The sequence below is a fragment of the Mus caroli genome, unplaced genomic scaffold (assembly GCF_978045245.1).
Source record: "Mus caroli unplaced genomic scaffold, Mus_caroli_1 scaffold_11, whole genome shotgun sequence".
Taxonomy (NCBI): domain Eukaryota; kingdom Metazoa; phylum Chordata; class Mammalia; order Rodentia; family Muridae; genus Mus; species Mus caroli.
The window spans coordinates 36,073,894-36,094,765 of NW_028227266.1; the positions used below are offsets into that span (position 1 = coordinate 36,073,894).

The 20,872-nt window shown below is 37.0% G+C and overlaps 1 protein-coding gene across 1 annotated transcript; it reads left to right on the forward strand.

The window, feature by feature from the left end:
- The first annotated feature begins 13,636 nt into the window (after positions 1 to 13,636).
- LOC110301737 (olfactory receptor 8B8-like) lies at positions 13,637 to 14,590 on the forward strand. Its single transcript, XM_021172361.2, has one exon. It carries the CDS (start codon positions 13,658 to 13,660, stop codon positions 14,588 to 14,590), a length of 933 nt encoding a protein of 310 aa, XP_021028020.1. The 5' UTR covers positions 13,637 to 13,657.
- The last annotated feature ends 6,282 nt before the right edge of the window (positions 14,591 to 20,872 follow it).

The window sequence follows — 20,872 nt, forward strand, 5'->3', positions numbered from 1 at the left end:
GAGGCTGGACTCTGAGGCTGGACTGCTACTGATTGATTTGTTATGTCTAGTTTTGCCCTCTGCTTTCTGATATGATTTAATAAGAATTGCTGATGACTAGGTAAACATTCTTAGTATTTAAAGTAGTTAAGACTGACTTTTATATAAAAGTTCAGATTTTTGACTCATTGGAGATTTTTGTATGACTACTCTTAAAGATAAATACAATAATTAATCCTTCCTTTGTAAGTGCAAATTGCTGCCTGAGAGTAAGAGGAGCTGGCTGAGAAAACACCTTTGCTTATTCACACTTTTTAAATCTATAACAAGTTGCTTAGTTATGAATGAACATGGGTTCTTGGGAATAATTTCTTTTATTTACCTGTACTATAAAATGTTATTTCTTGTAAAGATATTGTATAACATCCTGGGAATTTTTTCATAGTCATTCACTAGAAGGAAAATAGAAAGTACTAAAACTATAATTTTATACTGTCTAAAAGGTTTTTCTGGGATATATAAGAGATGGGAAAAAATAATGTTGAAACTTTGCTTCTTCCACCTCCAAGTATGTATGTATATATTTATACATGTACGTGTATGTATGTATATGTGTAAAGTTTGTGGGAGAGTGAATTAGAACTTTGTTCCATCGATCAAATTTATATGTATGTTATATGTAAAGCTTGTGTGGGTGTGTGTTGGAGCTTGCTCCAAGCAACTGTGTATATATGTGTGGATATGTGCAAAATGCTTTGGAGCCTGCTTGTTCCAACTTTGTTTTAGTCGCCTACCAGGTACATACATACATATGCATATGTATGTATATATATATATATACATATATATATATATATACACATATATATATGTGTGTGTGTGTGTATGTATGTATGTGTGTATCTGTGTATGTGTGTATGTCTGGAGCTTTGGTCCATCCATTCCATCTGTCTGTCTCTCTCTCTGTCAGAATGTATGTATATATTTGTATGTATGAAGTCTTTAGAGTCTGGCTTTTGCCTCATTTACTCAGTGTGTGTGTGTGTGTGTGAAGTTTTTCTCTTTCCTTTTGTTTCTCACAACTTCTAGGAGTCAAAAGAGTTCAAAGTTTTTCTCTGTTGATGGGGAGTACCAGCCCCAGTACATTATGCTTTGTTCCCTCAAAGAAAAATCTGCTGATTATTTCCTGTAATCGCTGACATGGGAAACAACCTCCATTGATATCTTGATCATGCCCTGTCAGCTGCTCTCAGCAACCTCTCCACGGGCTGTCTGCTGCTGTTCACCCTGTGGCTGTCAAAGCTACTAAATGGCAACTCACTTTTGCTCTAGAATGATTATCAGGACCATAGTAGTAAGCTTTATGTTCCTAAGAATTGGATGAAAGTTGAAAATCAACATGAAGGTAACAGAAAGACAGAAGCATTGCCCATGCATTTCCTATTTCAAAACTACTATGGATATCTTGAATAGATTTAGTTTTTTATTTTTGACTATATCTCATGTCTTTGTTTCCATTTTGTAACTAATACTGGTTTAACTAATACAAGGAGATAAGTGTTTCTCCTTAATCTCTTCCCTCCTTGTAAGATGACTGGGAGTTCTCAGATGAAGCAAGGTTGCTTCCCAGGCTCAACTTAAGAGATAGAGAAAAACAGCTAGGATTAAGGATGCTTGTGTCAATCAGTGTTCTTTCTTCTTCTTTTCTGACACTGTGACAAAATACTTGAGAAAATTAACCTAATGGAGAAAAGATTTTGATCAGGAGGTGACCCAGTGTACAAAATACATGTGTACTAGTCTGACAACCCGAGTTCAAGTTCTCTAGTTCTATATAAGACTGATGTGGTAGAGCTGTCTTTAATCCCAGTGCTTGTAGAGAGAGACAGGAGATCCCAAGAGCTCACTGATCAGCCCAACTAGACTATGGTTTACCTCCCAAGTAAGGTGGAGAGTGATCCAGGAAGACTTCTGGTTTTTTTCCAGAGCAAGTATCTATGCCATATAGCTGCACTTTAGATTTCAAATGACTGAGTTTATTAAGCCTGCAACAGGTGAAGTAAAAGAACATTAACAGATAGCAGGTAGACAGGAAAATGCCATCAAATCTGGAAATTACAACAGCCTTCAGTAATTACTAGGCTACCCTTGTTGAAAGAACCAACTAGCATTCCTGATCTAGCCTCCTAGGCACAACACAGCACTTGATTGGGTATGGCTGCTAAGTAAAAGACTAGAGATCAAAGATCATCAACTTGGGTTTTTACAATATCTGGCAGAAATGACTGGAAAGCCTCAGTGAAAGTTATGGAAAATAATGCTCAAATCTGGATCAAGATGTCCCAGCAGAATATTTTTGAGAAATAACATCCAGTATCTCATTCCCTGGGCAGACTTCTTTATACCATGGGATAAAGAACAGCGACCTTGGTTGAAAAGTTTATCTGGTCAGGACAGATTGCTAGCTAGTCTGCTCCTCTAAAGATACCACAGCCTGAAGGCATCCCATGAGTTTCCCTGCACACTGGGCAACTGGTAAGGACCCACCCAAAGGCCTACGACAAATGAGATAAATAATTCCTGTCTGGGGCTCAAGGAACAAAGTGGTTATCCTGACAAAAGCTATCTTTAGCATTTGTTATTCAGTCTCTGTGTTGTCTGTCTTGTCTCTGTATGCTCAATCATTTGAGCTATCACTTTTGAAGTTGATGTACATACATAATTTGGAGAATTCAGTAGCTGAGATAGTCTGTGAGAGTGAATCACTGGGGATACTTGCCTTGTGAAGACATTCATTTCATAGCTGATAAGAGGTTTTCCCTGGTCAGATCTAATCTTTAGAAGCTTTGTTGGTAACCTTATTTTTCATCCTCCATAGGTACATAGCATAACTATGTCTCCATCTTAAAACTACTACAAGTTTCTATTCTAATGTCAACAAATCCTTATAGTATATTAGATGGCCTACTTCCTCAGTTTTTTCAATAACCCAATGTCTCTCAACTGCTTTTATTCCTTTTTTACCAACATTAAGGAAATTTAGAGTTAACAAGGTGTTATTTAGTCTGTCCTGGGGGTTTTTACTCTTCCGTTTTGTTTGATAAGCATGTCTTTTAAGGTACAGTTAGATCCTTCTATCTATAACTGTTGGTCCTATGGGATTGTGTGGTATACAAGCAACATGCTTTATATTATAATATACATAGAATTACTTCATTTGTTGGATATATATGTGGGAGCATTATCAATTTTAACTTTTGCAAATATCTCCTTTAAATGCCATGAGTTACATACATAGTAATAACACAATCAGCCTTTTTAGAACTTAAAGCAGCTGCCTACTGAAACACTCAGTATGTGTCAATGATATAGTATACACACATTTGATTTCCAAATTCTGTAAAATGGAAAACATTCATTTGCCACATATAACTTCTTTTGGTACCTCTAGGGTTATTACCAGCAGGTAACAGGATTTGGTAGTATAGAAATTATTGAGGACATTTTTAAAATTATTTCTTTGGCCAGATGCCAAGTGATGGAAAATTTTATTCTTTAAAAACTTTCTCGCCGGGCGTGGTGGCGCACGCCTTTAATCCCAGCACTCGGGAGGCAGAGGCAGGCGGATTTCTGAGTTCGAGGCCAGCCTGGTCTACAAAGTGAGTTCCAGGACAGCCAAGGCTACACAGAGAAACCCTGTCTCGAAAAACCAAAAAAAAAAAAAACAAAAAAAAAACAAAAAAAAAACTTTCTCATTAATATGAGGTCTCTCATGAAGTTTTGGAGCTTCTAATATCTTTACTTTTGAGTAATACATAGCATATGGTTTCTACTTCTAATGGCCTGTTGCAAATGTGTAAGTAATAAGGTTAATTTTGAGTTACCAGGTACAAATTCAGCAGTATCTATATGCAAAACAACTATTTCTGCATATAAATAATCAGGGATTATTTTAAGAAATTTACCAACATCTAATAATACCACAATGATTGGAATTAATTCTGACCTTTTAAATGATGGATATGGACCTTTGAGCATCTTGCTTATTTTCTCTGATTTATAAGCCGCCATTCCCATTTGTTTGCATTTTTAGAGAATGTTGGTGCCTCTGGAATTGGTGTTCTATTTATGATAAGTGGAAGAATTTAATTAGTTCTTTTTATAAAAATCTATGCACTTGGTTTTTGGATATTTGCTATTAACTTTCCCCAAATAATTACTCCAAGCACTTTGCCAAACTTCATTGATCATTCATAATGATGTAATCTTAGCATTTTTAAGAGGTACTAAAATTTCAGTTGCATCTATTCCTAACAATTGGCACAAGATCATAAAGACAGTTCTTGAAGTCTTATTATTTAATGTTTAGTTTATGTCCAACCATTGTCAATATACTCGGGCCCACATTTCCATTGCTCTAGGGCCTAGCCAGCAGCTGCTCAGGCAATCACAAAAAATTATAAAATATGGTGTCTGCTCCTTTTATAAAGAGTTCAGACAGATAGCATTTAATGAGTGACTCTGTGATTAACATGGGAATGAAACCATGAAGAACTCTAAGTGGTAACAGTGGAAGCCTATTGGGAAAACCAAGAAGTTAAGAAAATAACTAGAGTAGGTTGGCATTCATGCAGTAGTTAAAGGATGAAAGAAAGCAAACAGTAGCCACCAGCTGCATATGTAGCAGAGGATGGTCTTATCTAGCATCAATGGGAGGAGAAGCCCTTGGTCCTATGAAGGCTCCATGCCCCAATGTAGTGGAATGCCAGGGAAGTGAGATGGGAATAGATGGGTGGATGGGGAAATACCTTCATAAGCAGGGGTAGGGGGATAGTACAGGGGGTTGCAGAGGAGAAATGAGGAAAGGGAATAACATTAGAAATAAAATAAATAAAATAGCCAATAATAAAAAGAGAGAAAAGAAAGCAAACGATATATAATAGATTTTTTTTCTAAGTCCAAGAGTAGATCTCACATAGGAAGGGTAGACAAATAAATATTCTGTATTTATTTGTTGGCTTATTGTAAGTGAAAATGGCTGAGGACTATGTTCTGGAGAGATCACATATTTCTGCATCTTGGACACATGTAGCAGGGCAATGTTTCATGCTGATATCACTTAAGTGTATGTCATTTGGAAAGTAATATCTTTGCAAGAAAATAAAATTAATTGTACCTTCTCTTTGCAAAGTTCCTATTCATCCCAGTTTGTTGTTCTTGGACTAGAAGAATGGGTTGCACAAAGTGACCCCTATCTATTTTAGCAAATTAACCTCTCAGTTCATATCAGCTGACTTGAGGGAAACTAAACTGTTTAATTTTTTTTTTTTTCAGATAGACTCTAGCTCTCTTTTTATCAAAGCAGATGGCCAGGATGAGTTGGTGGATGTGGTGACCCAAGTTCAGTTTGATAGTGAGATGAACATTTATAGATTCTATGATTGTGTGGGAGAAAAGGAAGTATTATAATCTTTTCAAAAATGTTTTCCAGTATAGCAAGGCACATTAAGGCCAGTGCTTTGTCCAGGTTCTCATACCAAAATAAACCTTACATCCATTGACAAGATAACAGCATAGAATTGAATGTTAAAACCGAGATTCAGAGGTCATTGTTGATTGAAATGGGATGCAGGAACAATGTTTCCTAAGACACTGGCCCCCAGCCATGTCCAAAGGACACCAAACTCCTGACTACACAAACACTGAAGAGTCTTTAAAAATTCTTCTGTTAAAGTTGGTAATTTATCTCCACTAATACTTTTTTTTTTTTTTTTTTTGGTTTTTCGAGACAGGGTTTCTTTGTGTAGCCCTGGCTGTCCTGGCACTCACTTTGTAGACCAGGCTGGCCTCGAACTCAGAAATCCGCCTGCCTCTGCCTCCCGAGTGCTGGGATTAAAGGCGTGCGCCACCACGCCCGGCTCTAATACTTTTTTAAAAGAAACTGTGTAGAGATTAACAGAATAATTTTATTTCAGATTTTACTAATGTAGTGTGTAGCTACAACTTGACATTCAAGGGAAGAATAGACTTCTGTTTTGAAAGTTTTCCATCAGGTAATTTCAGTGGTTTCATTTTAGAAATGTGTTTACTGTTTATTTGCAGATGTTTGACAAAGGGAATATTACTAAAAAGAAAACAAAAAAATACTTATCAATGGGGCTGGTGAGATGGCTCAGTGGGTAAGAGCACCCGACTGCTCTTCCAAAGGTCCAGAGTTCAAATCCCAGCAACCACATGGTGGCTAACAACCATCCGTAATGAGATCTGGCGCCCTCTTCTGGGGTGTCTGAAGACAGCTACAGTGTACTTACATATAATAAATAAATTAAAAAAAAAAAACTTATCAAATAAAGAATTTTTAGAAAAAATTACATTGTTTGCTAAAGACAGTTTGGTTAGCCTTAGAGGTAGGTATTTGCTTTCTAGAACTTGTTTTTGTTGGTAGCTGTATGTACGGAATGTGTTTGTTATGTGAGGTGTAAGTCTTACATTACACTTGTAAGATACATTATATTGTTTAGGGATCAAGAAAGCAACATAATGCTGAAGTAAATATAGTATGTAGTTCTTATTGTGAATAATGCTTTGTTTTTGCAATGTATGAATAAAAAAAATCACTAAAAAAAAGCCTCTTCTCTGTAAAGTGAAGCAATTTCAGAAGTATGACTCAGCACTCTCCAGTCATACTTTCACAACCCTCCATAAACATGTTAGGAAACTATTATCTTGTTTGGACTTTGATCCATGTGCTTTGTTTTACAGTCCAGAGAAAGCAAAGCTGAATGTGGACAAACTTGAAACCAACACATGGTTATTAGAGACAAATCCTTATGAAGAAAATGCATCCTCAAGGGGAAAGAATTAAGTGATATTAGTTCCAGCAATGACTACCCTCCCACTCCACCCCAATCAAAATGCTGACAAAACATATTGCTTATTTCTGGAAAATATTTCTCAGACATTTTCAATCTATATCATGAAAACAAATTAACAATATAGGAACTATATCACATGTTTAGACATGATTTTTTTTTCTCAGTATCAAACAGTCAAAGCAACCATGGTCACTATTCTGATTTTCTTTTTTATATTTCTCAATCTTACTTAAGCATAGAAACACAGGCATACACATATATACACACACTCAAAATAGATTATGATGTTCTGTAGCCTAATTATTTATTTCAATGATAATATACACTTATAATTTGAATGTTTCAATGGTATCCATGAGTAAATCATTTACTCAAGAAATCTCTATTGGAAAGGCTATTGAGTAGTCAGGCTATCTTCTTTACTACAATGAATAAGATAAACTTGATCAATATTATCATAAATGATTTCAATTGCTACAAAAGATAATTTTAACCACAAATATAAATTTCAACTACCAACATTCTTCAACCTCTATCAGATATTGTAGCCTATGTAGTCCACCACTTACAGAGTCTAGCACTTACAGAGGAGGAAACTACTAGAACTCTGGGGATCCAGATTATCTGGAAGAGATGTCATCAAGAGATGACTAATTTTATCCATGATCTTGGATATCTGCCCAAGTGATTAGAAGGAACCAGAGAATCTTCTTATCCAAGTTATTTCTGCTTAATTGCTCATTACTTTTTCTTTTCATATTATTTATGTTCATGTTTTTAAATTATTATTTTATTTATTTCCATCCCAGATGTTACCTTCCATCCCTGTCTCCCCTTGCAAAATTCTTCCAACCATCCTCCCTACCTTTTGCCCCATTATCCCCAAATGCTGGGGTAACAAGTCTCCACAGGATTAGGCACATCATCTTCTGCTGAGGCAGACAACAATAGACAAATGGGACCTCAGAAAATTGAAAAGCTTCTGTAAGGCAGGAAACACTGTTAATAGGCCAAATGGCAACCTACAGATTGGGAAAGATTTTTACCAACACTATATTGATATAGGGCTAATAGCTAAAATATATTTTAAAAAACTCAAGAAGTTAGACTCCAGAGAACCAAAATGGGGTAGAGAAATAAACAAAGAATAGTTAACGGAGGAATCTCGAATGGCTGAGAAGCACTTAAAAATGTTCAACATCTTTAATCATCAGGGAAATGCAATCAAAATAATTCTGAGATTCTACCTCACACCAATCAGAATGACTAAGATAAAAACAAAAACAAAACAAACAAACAGCAACAACAACAACAAAAACTAGTCAATAGCAGATGCTGGCAAGCTGGTAAAATGACTTTGGAAATCAACCTGGCAGTTTCTTAAAAAACTGGAAATATTTCTATCTGAAGACCCAGCTATACCACTCCTCGGCATATACCCAAAGGATGCTCCAACATATAACAAGGACATATGCTCCACTATGTTTATAGCAGCCTTATTTATGATAGCTAGAAGCTGGAAACAACCCAGATGTCCCTCAATAGACGAATGGATAAAGAAAATGTGGTACATTTACACAATGGAATACTACTCACCTATTAAAAACAATGATTTCATAAAATTCTTAGGCAAATGGATGTAACTAGAAAATATCATCCTGAGCAAGGTAAGCCAGATAGAAAAGAACACACATGATATGTACTCACTGATAATTGGATATTAGCCCCCAAAGCTCAGAATACCCATGATTCAACCCACAAATCATATGGAGCTTAAGTACAAAGGCCAAAGTGTAGGTGCTTCAATCCTACAAAGAAGGAGGAACAAAATAATCACGGAGGCTAGAGGAAAGAAGGTATCTGGGAGGGGGGGGGGAGGGAGGGAGGGAGGAGGGAGAGGGGAAAAGCAGGGGCAGGAACAGTTATTGGAAGGGACAGGAGAGAAGTAGAGAAGGTCAGGAAATTGACTAGAAACATGTAGCAGTGGGGGATGGGGAACTAGGGGTTGACACTAGAAAGTCCCAGGTTCCAGGAAAGTGAGAGGCCACCAGGATCCACTGGTGATGACTTTAGCTGAAATACCCAAGAAAGGGGAGCTACAACCTGTAAAGACTAGTGTTCATGGTTCTGAACACTGGTTAGCCAACCCTTCAGGCTACCAAAAGAGAAAGTGAAACACAAATCAACTACATTTTGATCAATAAGAGTGTCCTGCATGTGACATAGCTTGTGGGAGGAGCCAACCAATATCTGATTTGACTTAAGGTCCTCTCTATGAGATGGAACCCATAAGCAATGCTGCATGGGTGACCCTGAGCCTGAGACTAGATAGGTCAGGAACCTAAGGGTAAAACCAAACACTGGTCTTTTGCCTTTTTGTGAAAAAAAAAAAAGTAGCAATATAATGACTTCTAATGCCATTGTGTTATACTCATTGTTTAGTGCCCTTTTCAGCCACCATTACTGAACCCCTCTCCTGCAGCAGATTTGATCAAATACAGAAACCACAGGCAGACATAGTGTGGAGAGTGAAAGACCTTGAAACTCTTACCTGTAAAGGGGACGTATCCACCAAATCTCTTTCCTCAGGGCTCACAGTACCCTTCAGAACAGGAGGCAGAAAAAGTATCAGAGTCAGAAATGGTGGATTATATCAAGGAATCAAGACTTTCTAGAAAAAAAGGGAGTGGTATACATATAAACTTCCAGAGATGCTGCAGCAAGCACAAGGTCTGTACCAGATGAGGTCCTAGAGTCAGAAGGGTAAACACATACCCCAGTACCTAACCCAGAAGGTCTTTCCAATTAATAGTTACTTGCAAATGAAAAAATAGCTTTCTCCAAAGAAGTTTCATTGGGAAATAAACTGTTGCTTAAAGCCAATACACATGCCCATTAATAGATGACCAATGCAAATGAGCCCAGTGGCATCCTTGGAGGATATTTCTTAATGTTAAGTCTCAAAAAATGTCTCCTCTCTCTCTCTCTCTCTCTCTCTCTCTCTCTCTCTCTCTCTCTCTCTCTCTCTCTCTCTCTCTCTCTCTCTCTCTGTCTCTCTCTCTCTCTCACACACACACACACACACACACACAAACACACCTCTAATTTTATAGGTCCTTTGTGCCTATATTATGGCTTCTAGATTGAGACTTTTATGGGTTTCCTAGAGTATGAACATGTGTGTCTCTTTGCATGTATGCCTTTCTTATACCTTGTGTTTGACTATTTTACTTGTGTGGTTGTTTTTACTTGTTTTGATTTGTTTTTTATCTTACCGTAGTATCGTCTCATTTTATTTTATTATTTTTCCTTACATACCTGTTTCTTTTTAAAGAAAACAAAAATGGCAAGGATAAAGATTAGAGAGGCACTTGGAAGGAACTGGCACGGGGAGGGGAAAGTGCAATCAGAGTACATTGCATAAATGGTCTCCTTTCTTTCTATTTTGCATTATTTATTTATTCCCTTTACAGCCCAAGATCCCTGTTTCTCTCCTCCACATTTACCACCCCTTCCCCTCCACACAGCTTCTCCTGCCATTTCACCTTTTTGTTTTCCTCTGAGGGAAGCCCTCTCTGAGTATCATCTCTCTTTGGCACCTTAAGTAACTGCAGGATAAGGCACATGTTCTTCCACTAAGGTCATGTAAATCAGTCCAGTTAGGTAAAAGGGATCCATAGGCAGGCAACAGATACAGATTCAGGGACAATCCCTGCTCCAGTTGTTGTGGGACCCACATGAAAACCAAGATGCCCATCTACTACATATATGCAGGGGCCTAGGTCCAGCCTATAATCACTCTAGTTAGTGGTTCAGTCTCTGAGAGCTCATAGGGCTCAGGTTAGTTGAATCTGTTGGATTTCTTGTGGTGCCAAGGACCAGCCTCAGCATGGAGAGGGGTTCTGAAAAAAGGGGCGTCAAAAAAAGCAGTGAAAAGAATGACAACATATCGAGAAATATATATGTATATACATACACATTTATTTATATAGCAACAACCAGTGAAACAGAAGACCATGAATTTGAGAGAGAGAGCAAGAAGGAAAATTATGGTGCTCCAATGTTGATGATTTTCCATTTTCTCTACACACTTGTTAGATGGTCTTCCCCCTCAGGATCTTGTCACTGAAGAACAACCTGCTGGATCAGATCAGTAACATAGTTGTGTTCTTCTGCCAATATTTGGAAATTTTATTGTTAATTAAGTTGAACGCTAGTTAAATGATATATTTGAAAGAATAGTGGATGAGCATAAAAAACTGACCTGGAACTCACAATCCTCAGCCCTTAACTCCTGAATGTTAGAATTATGTGAACTGTTACTGGCTTGACAGAACTTTTAACAAGTTTTACTCAATAAACTGAACATTGATGGAGTGTGAATGTCCTTGTGCAAACTATATGCAGTATTAATATTATAGTATTAGGTTCTTACATCCATAACAGACTTGTGAATAATGAATAAATGTAACAGATTAGGTGATATTTTCCAGATAGATTCCTTCTACAATTTATTAGATGTTATGAGCATATTTCAAAATGAGTATCACTTGAATAACTAAATCCAGTGCAAAATTTTCTCTGATGTTTAATAGATATAAGTAGTTACAATATAAAGCCAATATGAACACATTTCAAAACTTCTTCCTCAAGTCAGTAATCTGTGGGATGTTGGTAACTCTTTTTATATTACATTTTTAAAGTCCTTCAATTTAATACATTGTCAAATTATTAACTAATATGCATAGAGATTTCATAAGCCCAAAAGAACATCACATATATTCAGAGATAATGTATTTCACTATTATTTCCCATACTCAGGGACATTATTTGATCACTTTACCCTTATGTTTCTGAATCAATAGGATGTTCCAGTGGAAAATGGATATACATTTGCAATTCCTGTTTTACAAAGTAAAACCTGAGACATGGAGATAGCCAGTAAACTTTCCATATTCTCATAGTAAGGAAGTATATGAGAGAGGTATCAAATACAGACCATCTAAGTCTGTCATCCTGATTCTGTTCTACAATAGGTTTAGAAATTGCTGATCCCATCACTAATGTGCTATGTCTAAGGAGAGTAAGAAGGATAGTCAAGCAGGAAATTATAGAAAGTGCAAAATCTTAGAAATTATATAAAATGTAACACAGATTTTGAGGGCTGAGAAAATTAGTTTGGTAGTAGAATACTTGCTTAGCATATATGAAGTGCTTAGATCCACTCCCAGAAGCTCAAACTTAAAAAAAATGATTTGAGAGATATGTTAGGAAAGATGTCACCTGAATTGTGATACTATATTTATTGATACATTTTTCATTAAATAATTAAGGGCTTATATGTACAATTATCAGTGGAGATTTATTTAGCAATGAAGGAAAGAATCAAAACACTTGCTGTCTCCAAGGAGATAGATGTAATTGGAAGATAAGAGTTCAGAATTGGCTCAAGCACAGAATATGTACAATCTCCATAGAGAACTGTGTGCATAACTTAAATCCCCAAGATATGAATTACCTATCATTGCATAGTATGAAAATGCTACCACCTAATTCTCTTTTCATAACTACTTTCTGTTCCTGGAATGATACTGTGTAAGCTTCTACTTTGCATATAATCATGTGTAGTATATCATGAAACTCATTTGAAGTGTCAGGTTTCTCAGTGGCTAGTGTGATAATAGACAGGATCCTCATTTTCAACTAGTGTTTTAGTGGATTAAGGTTTGCTTTTTAAAATATGAGAATGTTTGTAGGATTAGAGTATTTGTTGTGCTGTATTCTCTAAAAGAAAATGCACCAATACTACAGTGCTAAAAACTGTTTATCAAGGAAGAGAGTAGTAAATGACAAAGCAAGCTTTGAAAGCAGTTACATGAGCATCTTGACCTTTATAAAAACTTACCTGAAATGGCTTAAAAGGTTGTGTGTGTGTGTGTGTGTGTGTGTGTGTGTGTGTGTGTGTGTGTGTGTGTGTGTGTGTGGTTTGATGTTTGTGTGTGTATGCAATTATAACCTTATTTTATTGTATTATGTTAGAAAATGTGGATATGCAATGTGACATAGTTAATTTCCAGTAACACAACGAATAGTCTGGAAATTAGTCATGTTAGATATTTGAATGTTATTTCATTTTGATAAGAATGATATAAATTTTCCTTCCTGGGTTTCATCAGACATCACTATACTCTATCTTTTTATTAATATAAATGTGATTGCATATGGAGTTCATTTCATGTAATATACCTCCAAATGTGCTTTGTTTCAGAGACTTCACGTTTATACAGTCCAAGAACCAGAGCCGTGCCATTTTCTTCACATTTTGTAAAGTCCTAGGATTCCAAAGAAATTTCCAGATGCATGGCCAAGACAAAGCAAAGTGTTTTCCAGAGTCAGTAAATACTTCTGTTGTGGTGCTTAAGTTAGTAAGTTCACTCTGCATGTACAGTTCTTACACCATAGAACTTAATGTGAACATAGCAGAATGCTCACCATTCCTAGAATCTGGTTATTTTGTTTAAATTAGAAACAGTGTTCATGGTTCTAACACATCCAGAGTTCAGTCTGGATGGATTGTAAAATTTAGTGTGTAGAGTTTCTACTTGTGTCACAGAGATGATAAAACAAAAAGAAATAGGAAGATAAGATAAGGGAGATGCTGCTGTGTGCATCATACTTCTTGCTTTTCCCTTGACTTTGATTGTAGCCATCTAGTATTTGACAGCCCCACTCTCAGGATTAGAGATCTTCATGATCCTTTAATCCACCATTTATTTATATTTCACAAGATATCTTATTGAAGGATGGCTTTGGTAAATGGCTCTGTGGTAACTGAATTCATTCTCTTGGGATTAACAGACCAGCCTGATCTTCAAGTACCCCTGTTCCTGGTCTTTCTATTAATGTACATGATAACTGCATTGGGGAATTTGGCTTTAATTATTCTCATTGTGCTGAATTCTCACCTTCATACCCCTATGTATTTTTTTCTTTTTAACTTGTCTTTTGTGGACTTTTGTTACTCTTCTGTAATTATACCAAAAATGCTGATGAACTTTATTCTAAAGAAAAATTTTATCTCCTATGTAGGTTGTATGACTCAGTTCTTTTTATTTGGTTTCTGTGTCATTTTGGAGTGTTATATTCTCACATCAATGGCCTATGATCGTTATGTGGCTATCTGCAATCCACTCTTGTATAACATTGTCATGTCTCCGAAGATGTGTTCCTATCTCATGCTTGGTTCATATTTGATGGGGTTTTCTGGTGCGATGATCCACACTGGATGTGTCCTGAGACTGTCGTTCTGTGATGGCAACATCATCAACCACTATTTCTGTGATCTCCTCCCTTTGCTGCAGCTCTCCTGCACCAGCACCTATGTCAATGAAATAGAGGTGTTAATTGTAGCAGGGAAGGATATCATTGTGCCCACTGTGATCATCTTTATCTCATATGGCTTCATCCTTTCCAGCATATTTCAAATGAAGTCCACTAAGGGCATGTCAAAGGCCTTCAGCACCTGTAGTTCCCACATAATTGCTGTCTCTCTGTTCTTTGGGTCTGGTGCATTTATGTATCTCAAACCCAACTCAACTGGAACAATGAACAATGAAAAGATACCTTCAATAATTTATACCATCTTAATTCCTATGATGAATCCATTAATTTATAGCTTGAGAAACAAAGATGTTAAAGTTGCCTTGAGAAAAACTTTGAGAAAGAAAATCTTGTAATCAGAAATTGTAATTTATTTTAATTGGAAATTGTTTTTCTTTGTCATTTTAATGAAAACACATTCCTGGTCCTACAAGTCTGGCAAAAAAATAAAAATAAAAATAAATTAAAAAAAAAACATTTGCAACCCTCATAGCAACTAGCAGTAAACCCCCTCATATGCTTTTGCTGAATAGACAAAATATCACAGTGCCATATAAATTCTGAACTCTCTACCCATAGATTACTGCAGTTCTCAGGCCCCATCAGAGAAGTTTCCTTGTGTAGCAGGATATGATTAACACAGAAACTCATAACAGTTTAATATATAGAGAATCTGTGTCTGTACAATGCTCGTATAGAACATCTGTATCACAAACCCTCCCTCAAAACTCAGGTATCATCATAAAAGAGGTGTAAAAACAGTTCTAACACACAGACACCAGGGAAGAATGGGGCACATATTTTTTTTTTCTAGGCATGACAAGACAGCTGCAGAAAGAACTAAGAGCCAGAGGGAATGGAGAACAGCAAGCAAAGGTCTCCCAGTCACAATAGAACTGAAGCATGTATGAATTAATGGAGACATTGGTAGCAGCATGCACCAGGCTGCACAGTTAAAGCTAGACAGGATCCAAGCTTCGGAAAGAAAAGTACATGATAAAATCTCCCATACTGAACCAAGAAACCATCTTCAGTTGACAACTGGTGGCAAAAGAAAGGTCATTTTTTTTTCATGGAAATATATACTTCACTTATGGGTAGGTATGTTTTGCACAGTAGATGAGCAAGACAGCATGAACTCAGAGGGAATTTTGTAGATTTTTTTTTTTGTCTTATATTATTCTTTTGTTTTGTTTGTTTGGTTGTTTTTTTTTTGTTTGTTTTGTTTTCAAGACAGGGCTTCTCTGTGTAGCCCTGGCTGTCCTGGAACTCACTCTGTAGACCAGGCAGGCCTCGAACTCAGAAATCTGCCTGTCTCTATCTCCTAAGTGCTGGGATTAAAGGCATATGCCACCACTGCCCAGCCTTGTGTTATTCTTTTAAAGCATCTTTTAAACATTATTGGTCTTTTATTTATATACTGTAGTTTAAAATTGTATGATTTTAATGTTTTTGGTTTTTTTTTTTGTTTTGGTGTGTGTGTTTTCTGTATGTCTTCTTTTTAGTTATTTTCAACCCTGCTTTTGTTTGTCTATTTCTAACTGTACAAAGAAAAGTCATACTGCGTGATAGATGGGAAAGATCTGGGATGAGATGGAAGAGGGAACTGCAATCATGTTATATTGTATAAATTTTCAATTAAAAAAAATACCAAAATTTGAGAAAGGGACTTATAGAGAAGAGAGAATAATAGGACTAGATGAACATCAGACAGGAATATTAGACAATAATTAAGAATGCCATATTATACAGAAATTCCTCTGTGGAAATAATGAATAAGTTCTTTATGATATAAGGCTGTAAATCTCATGAAGAGGTTTTTTACAAACAACAAGCAGAAAACACTGATAATGTGGTTACATAAAACTACCATGGAACTAAAAACACTACTGTCTTGAGATACCCTAGCCACTGTCATAGTCCCATGTTCTATGTCTTCACCACAATTCTGGGGTAAGGAGCCCTCTATACTGGGAGCTGTGTACCAGTTTAGCATGTTCAAATGCATAAGTACATGATTGTTGATATTGCCAATGAGTAACTGAGGTACTGGTCTAGGTTTACTATATACTATACTGTACTGGCTTTTTGTGTCAACTTGACACAGCTGGAGTTATCACAGAAAAAGGAGCTTCAGTTGAGGAAATGCCTCCATGAGATACGACTGTAAGGCATTTTCTCAATTAGTGATCAAGGGGGAAAGGCCCCTTGTGGGTGGGACCATCTCAGGGCTGGTAGTCTTGGTTCTATAAGAGAGCAGGCTGAGCAAGCCAGTAAGGAACATCCCTCCATGGCCTCCGCATCAGCTACTGCCTCCTGTCCTGCTTGAGTTCCAGTCCTGACTTCCTTGGTGATGAACAGCAGTATGGAAGTGTAAGCCAAATAAACCCTTTCCTCCCCAACTTGCTTCTTGGTCATGATGTTTGTGCAGGAATAGAAACCCTGACTAAGACATATACCATATCATGTTTTTACTCCTTCTGTTTTTACCATGGGGAAGGTCTTCCTTGGGAAAGGAGAGGACTTCCCCTGATGAGTGTGTGAGTCAGGGGATGGTCAGGGTAATTTTGCAGCTCTGACTAATCAATCAGGCCAGTTCTGTGACTCTGACTTACTAGCCACCAAGTTATTCTTCACTTATATAAGTTGTACAAAACAAAAACAGATTAATTATTATCCAAGTGGTACAGATTATGTTTGATTTTTTTATGGCACATCCTTGTTATAATGTCAGTCCCAATTAGAATTTACAAACAGAACAGAGTTTGTTCTTATTATAAGCCATGTACATCTCTAATCTTAAAAAAAAATCTAAATAATGTCTCCTCCAAAACAAATTAATTACTTGGCAACCTGATTTTATGGTGAATGTGTTTGCTATTAAAAGAACTTCAGACAGAGAAAATATCTGAACTGGTCTTTTTATGAAGAGCAAATACTGATACCTAACTTATTTTACTATATGTTTCATCATCTGTGCTATAAAATAGGAAATATTTATTTTAGCCGAACCTAAAAACATATATAGTCAAACTGAATTCTAGTCCTTCAGGGGCGTACCCTCTAATACCCTTTATCTTTAAACTACATATTCAGAGAACTCTACGCCTATAATGAAAGTAGACCTTGAATCTGTGACTTACTCTCCTGGTCAGTCAGATTTAGGCAGTTGTCTCTATTTGCCTTGCACCAATTATACTGTTTGAGTTTTCTCAGGAGCAGATACCCTAAGACAATTCCAGGACTAATGGCTTCATCTAGCTATCTGTGCTTAATGTACTTCAGGGCAAATGGAAGACTTCCAAAGGATGGCCAGATAAAGTTAAATGTAGGATTTTCCTACAAAGACTCAGATATAATTTTCTCTGAAAAAAAAAAAAAACACTATACATTGAATCATAGTGCCGAAAGTTCCCCAAAATGCAGCATACAGAGACAAAATCCAAAAAGTTGGAAATAGAATAACAGTGATTTAGTCAATGTGCTCCATTTTGCCGGGACTGTGTTAAGCAGCTCTGCTGACTTCATGACCTTTCCCAGTGGATATGACTATGCGACTCTTATATATATATATGTATATATATATATATATATATATATATATATATATATATATATATATATAATGAAGCGGTCAAACAATGAGCAATGGTACTCCAACAGTAGCTTCCTTTGCTTTGCGTTTCTGTGTCTCCAGGTTGAACCAAGAGCTGTGGTAAGATAAAGGATGTAATACACAGCAAGCTCCTTGGGAAGAAATTGCTGATGCATTTCTTGGAAAATGTCTATGATTAAGAAAATCAGTGCACTGTTCTGTTCCATTCAAATAGATTCATGACCAGAAAAATTGCCAAAACAAAAAAAAAAAATAGCACGTTTCTCCCTAAAATCCTTGGTTGTTAAATTTACTTAATATTTTATAAGAAATGAGTCAACTTTCCTGACAATTTAAACATAACACAAATGAACATGTAAATAAAATTCATTCATGCTTAAAAACTGTAAAAGCCTGTAGAATTTCATGCCTACTTTTATTTTATGTAATTATTCCTGAGATCACCAGCATCTTCTATGTCTTCCTTCATATACTACGTTCTAAGCAAACAGTTGCATCTATTCTGCAGCCAAATTCAAGTCCTAGGGTTTGAATCCACCAGATCAGAGAAAGAGCTCTGCCCTTCTGACTTTGCTGTCCATATACTGCAGTCAATGGAGATCTGTTACAGTGGAGAGGGGGGAAATACAGGATATTATTCCTACACAGACTCATTCTCTTTTACAGTCAGCTAGTCATATAAAAAATATCCATTACTCACAAAACAAAACCTATGCTCATATTGTGCTTTAATAAACATTTGTGTATGTATTTGGGAGCTTCAGGCACATTTGATTTATTATAACTTAAAACAGTCCAAAGGTACTTATACATTTATTACAATTCTATAGACACAATAATATTCAATTTAGGAGGAAAGTATTTGTTAGAAGACATGTGCCATCTTCAGGTATACCATATAGACATACAGATCAAAGCCAATGTAATCATGCTCAATAATTTCCCAACAAGTTAAATCTACCAGAGAGGATGCTCTTAGTGTGCGATCTTGTTATTGAGGTGTATAAGCTCTTTCTCAAAGAAAGGAGCCAATTCAAGCCAGTTTAAAATATATATAAACACACATTTATTGGGAAGGCTCTTGAGTAGTCATGTTCACTGGCCCCAAGGAAGTAGGCTAGAGAAGCCACCATGGAGAGGGAGACAAAGGACAGGGGTAAAAGAATGAGAGAAGGCATGCACACGGAAGGAAAAGGAAAGAGAGAGAGGAGAGAGAAAGAGAAGCAGAGAAAAGAGAGGGAGAGACCAAAATGTCTGGATTTTATAGCCAAGAGCCTCTTGGGAAGGGGAAGCCCAGTCCCTGGTCCTGAAGGTTCATGGGTAAGGGTAGGGTATGCCAGGTAGCAACTGAGAGATGTTGGGAGACCCTGGAGACCAGGTCTGCTTTGGTATGTTAAATATTCATTTCAAGTGTTTGTTCCAGGTTCGGAAATCCAATAGTTACCTCATTTTATATCATTTTTTAGATAATATGTTTTCAGCATTCAACCCTGAAAAACAAATCCTCTACCTTTGACTATCTTTAATAGTTTTTTTGAGTCTCTGAGTAGGCTATGCAGAGAGGAAAAATAGAGAAATTGCTCCAAATTTTAAACAAAACACTTTCATCCTTCTACCAAAACAGAAGCAGAAATTTACTATTTGATTAAGAATTTTCAGTCCATCCCTCCATCATACAATTGTAAAATTATAGCTGGTCCTTAGAAGGAGGCAGGTCTTCCTGGAAGTTGCTTTCACTTTGGTTTACAGCTGTGTAGACTTCAGGAGACAGGTGTATGCTCTTCTCAGCTCTCTCTGAGAGAAATCCTAACTGATCATTCTAATGGGTAAGACTTGCCTTTTATTCTAGTTAACAACACAAATTATTTATTATAACTGCCTTTTACCAGAAATCCTGGGGTGGGATGGGAAAAAATCTAATCCTGGTGTGTGTTTCTAGGAGATTTCTCTAAATTGATAGTATATAAATGATCTCAATTTCAGGTTCATATTCTCCATCCCTGCCTGACTCCTTTCCTCCCTCCCTTTTCCCCCTTTTTCCCTTCACTCCCTTCCTCCCTTGTCCTTCCTCTTCTTACCCCCTCAAACCCACCACATTTCTCTATGACCTCCCTCTTCTCACTCTTCCTCCAATTTGCAAGCATTTTATCTGAATGTTTTTTGGTTTTTTTTTTCTCAGTTTCAGGTTAGATTTTCCTGTCAATGCAGCTTTGACTATTCACCCATCTTAATCCATTGCAGGCCAGAAATCCTTCTCTATAGACACTGGGGAAATTAAAGTTGTGTCTTTTGTGAATAGCTAAGAGCTGGAGATCTTGGATGGAAAGTGTAAGGATTATTCAAGGCTCTTCATTCCACACATCAGTAGATTCCCCCTTTCCCTGCAGCAGTTAACAGCAGGGGTATGGCCAGCTGACTCACCAAGCTCTCTGCCTGCAATTGAGTTGCTCACAATCTTGACTGCTGCATCTAGTTTAAGACTGTAACTTTGGTCATATCTACAGCCAGTCTTTACCTCAAGGAATTTTAACACTTGCTACAATTGATTGACTGCAGAAGGGAGGTCTGGATTAGATGGTGAAACATGCAGTGAGGGAAACAATATTTCACTGTAATTGGTACCTCTCTCCTCTCTCAGTCTCTTGCAGTTGCCAGTTGCAGTTGCAGTTGTCTGAAATCTCTGCTGTCAGACACTCTCCTTCAGCTGTGCTGCCTCTGTTCTACACTTCTTGCTACTGTCAGTAGAAATTCTTCTCTTGTATTCCAGTCTTCTCTGCTGGCCCTCAGGAAAAGTCTCTCTCCTGTGTACCCTGTCCTCCTCCTTGCTTAGCTGTTACCTCTGTGTTGCTGACCATTGCTCAAATAACAGATGTAGAACACAGACCATTTTTGAAAGCTTTTTGTGACTGTTGAAAGTGGTAGAGAACAAAACTAGGGAGACTTAGGAGGTATCCCTAGGGCCACTGCGGGAGATGGGAGGCATCTTCAGTGTAGCCCTGTGAGCCCCTGACAGTGCTACAAG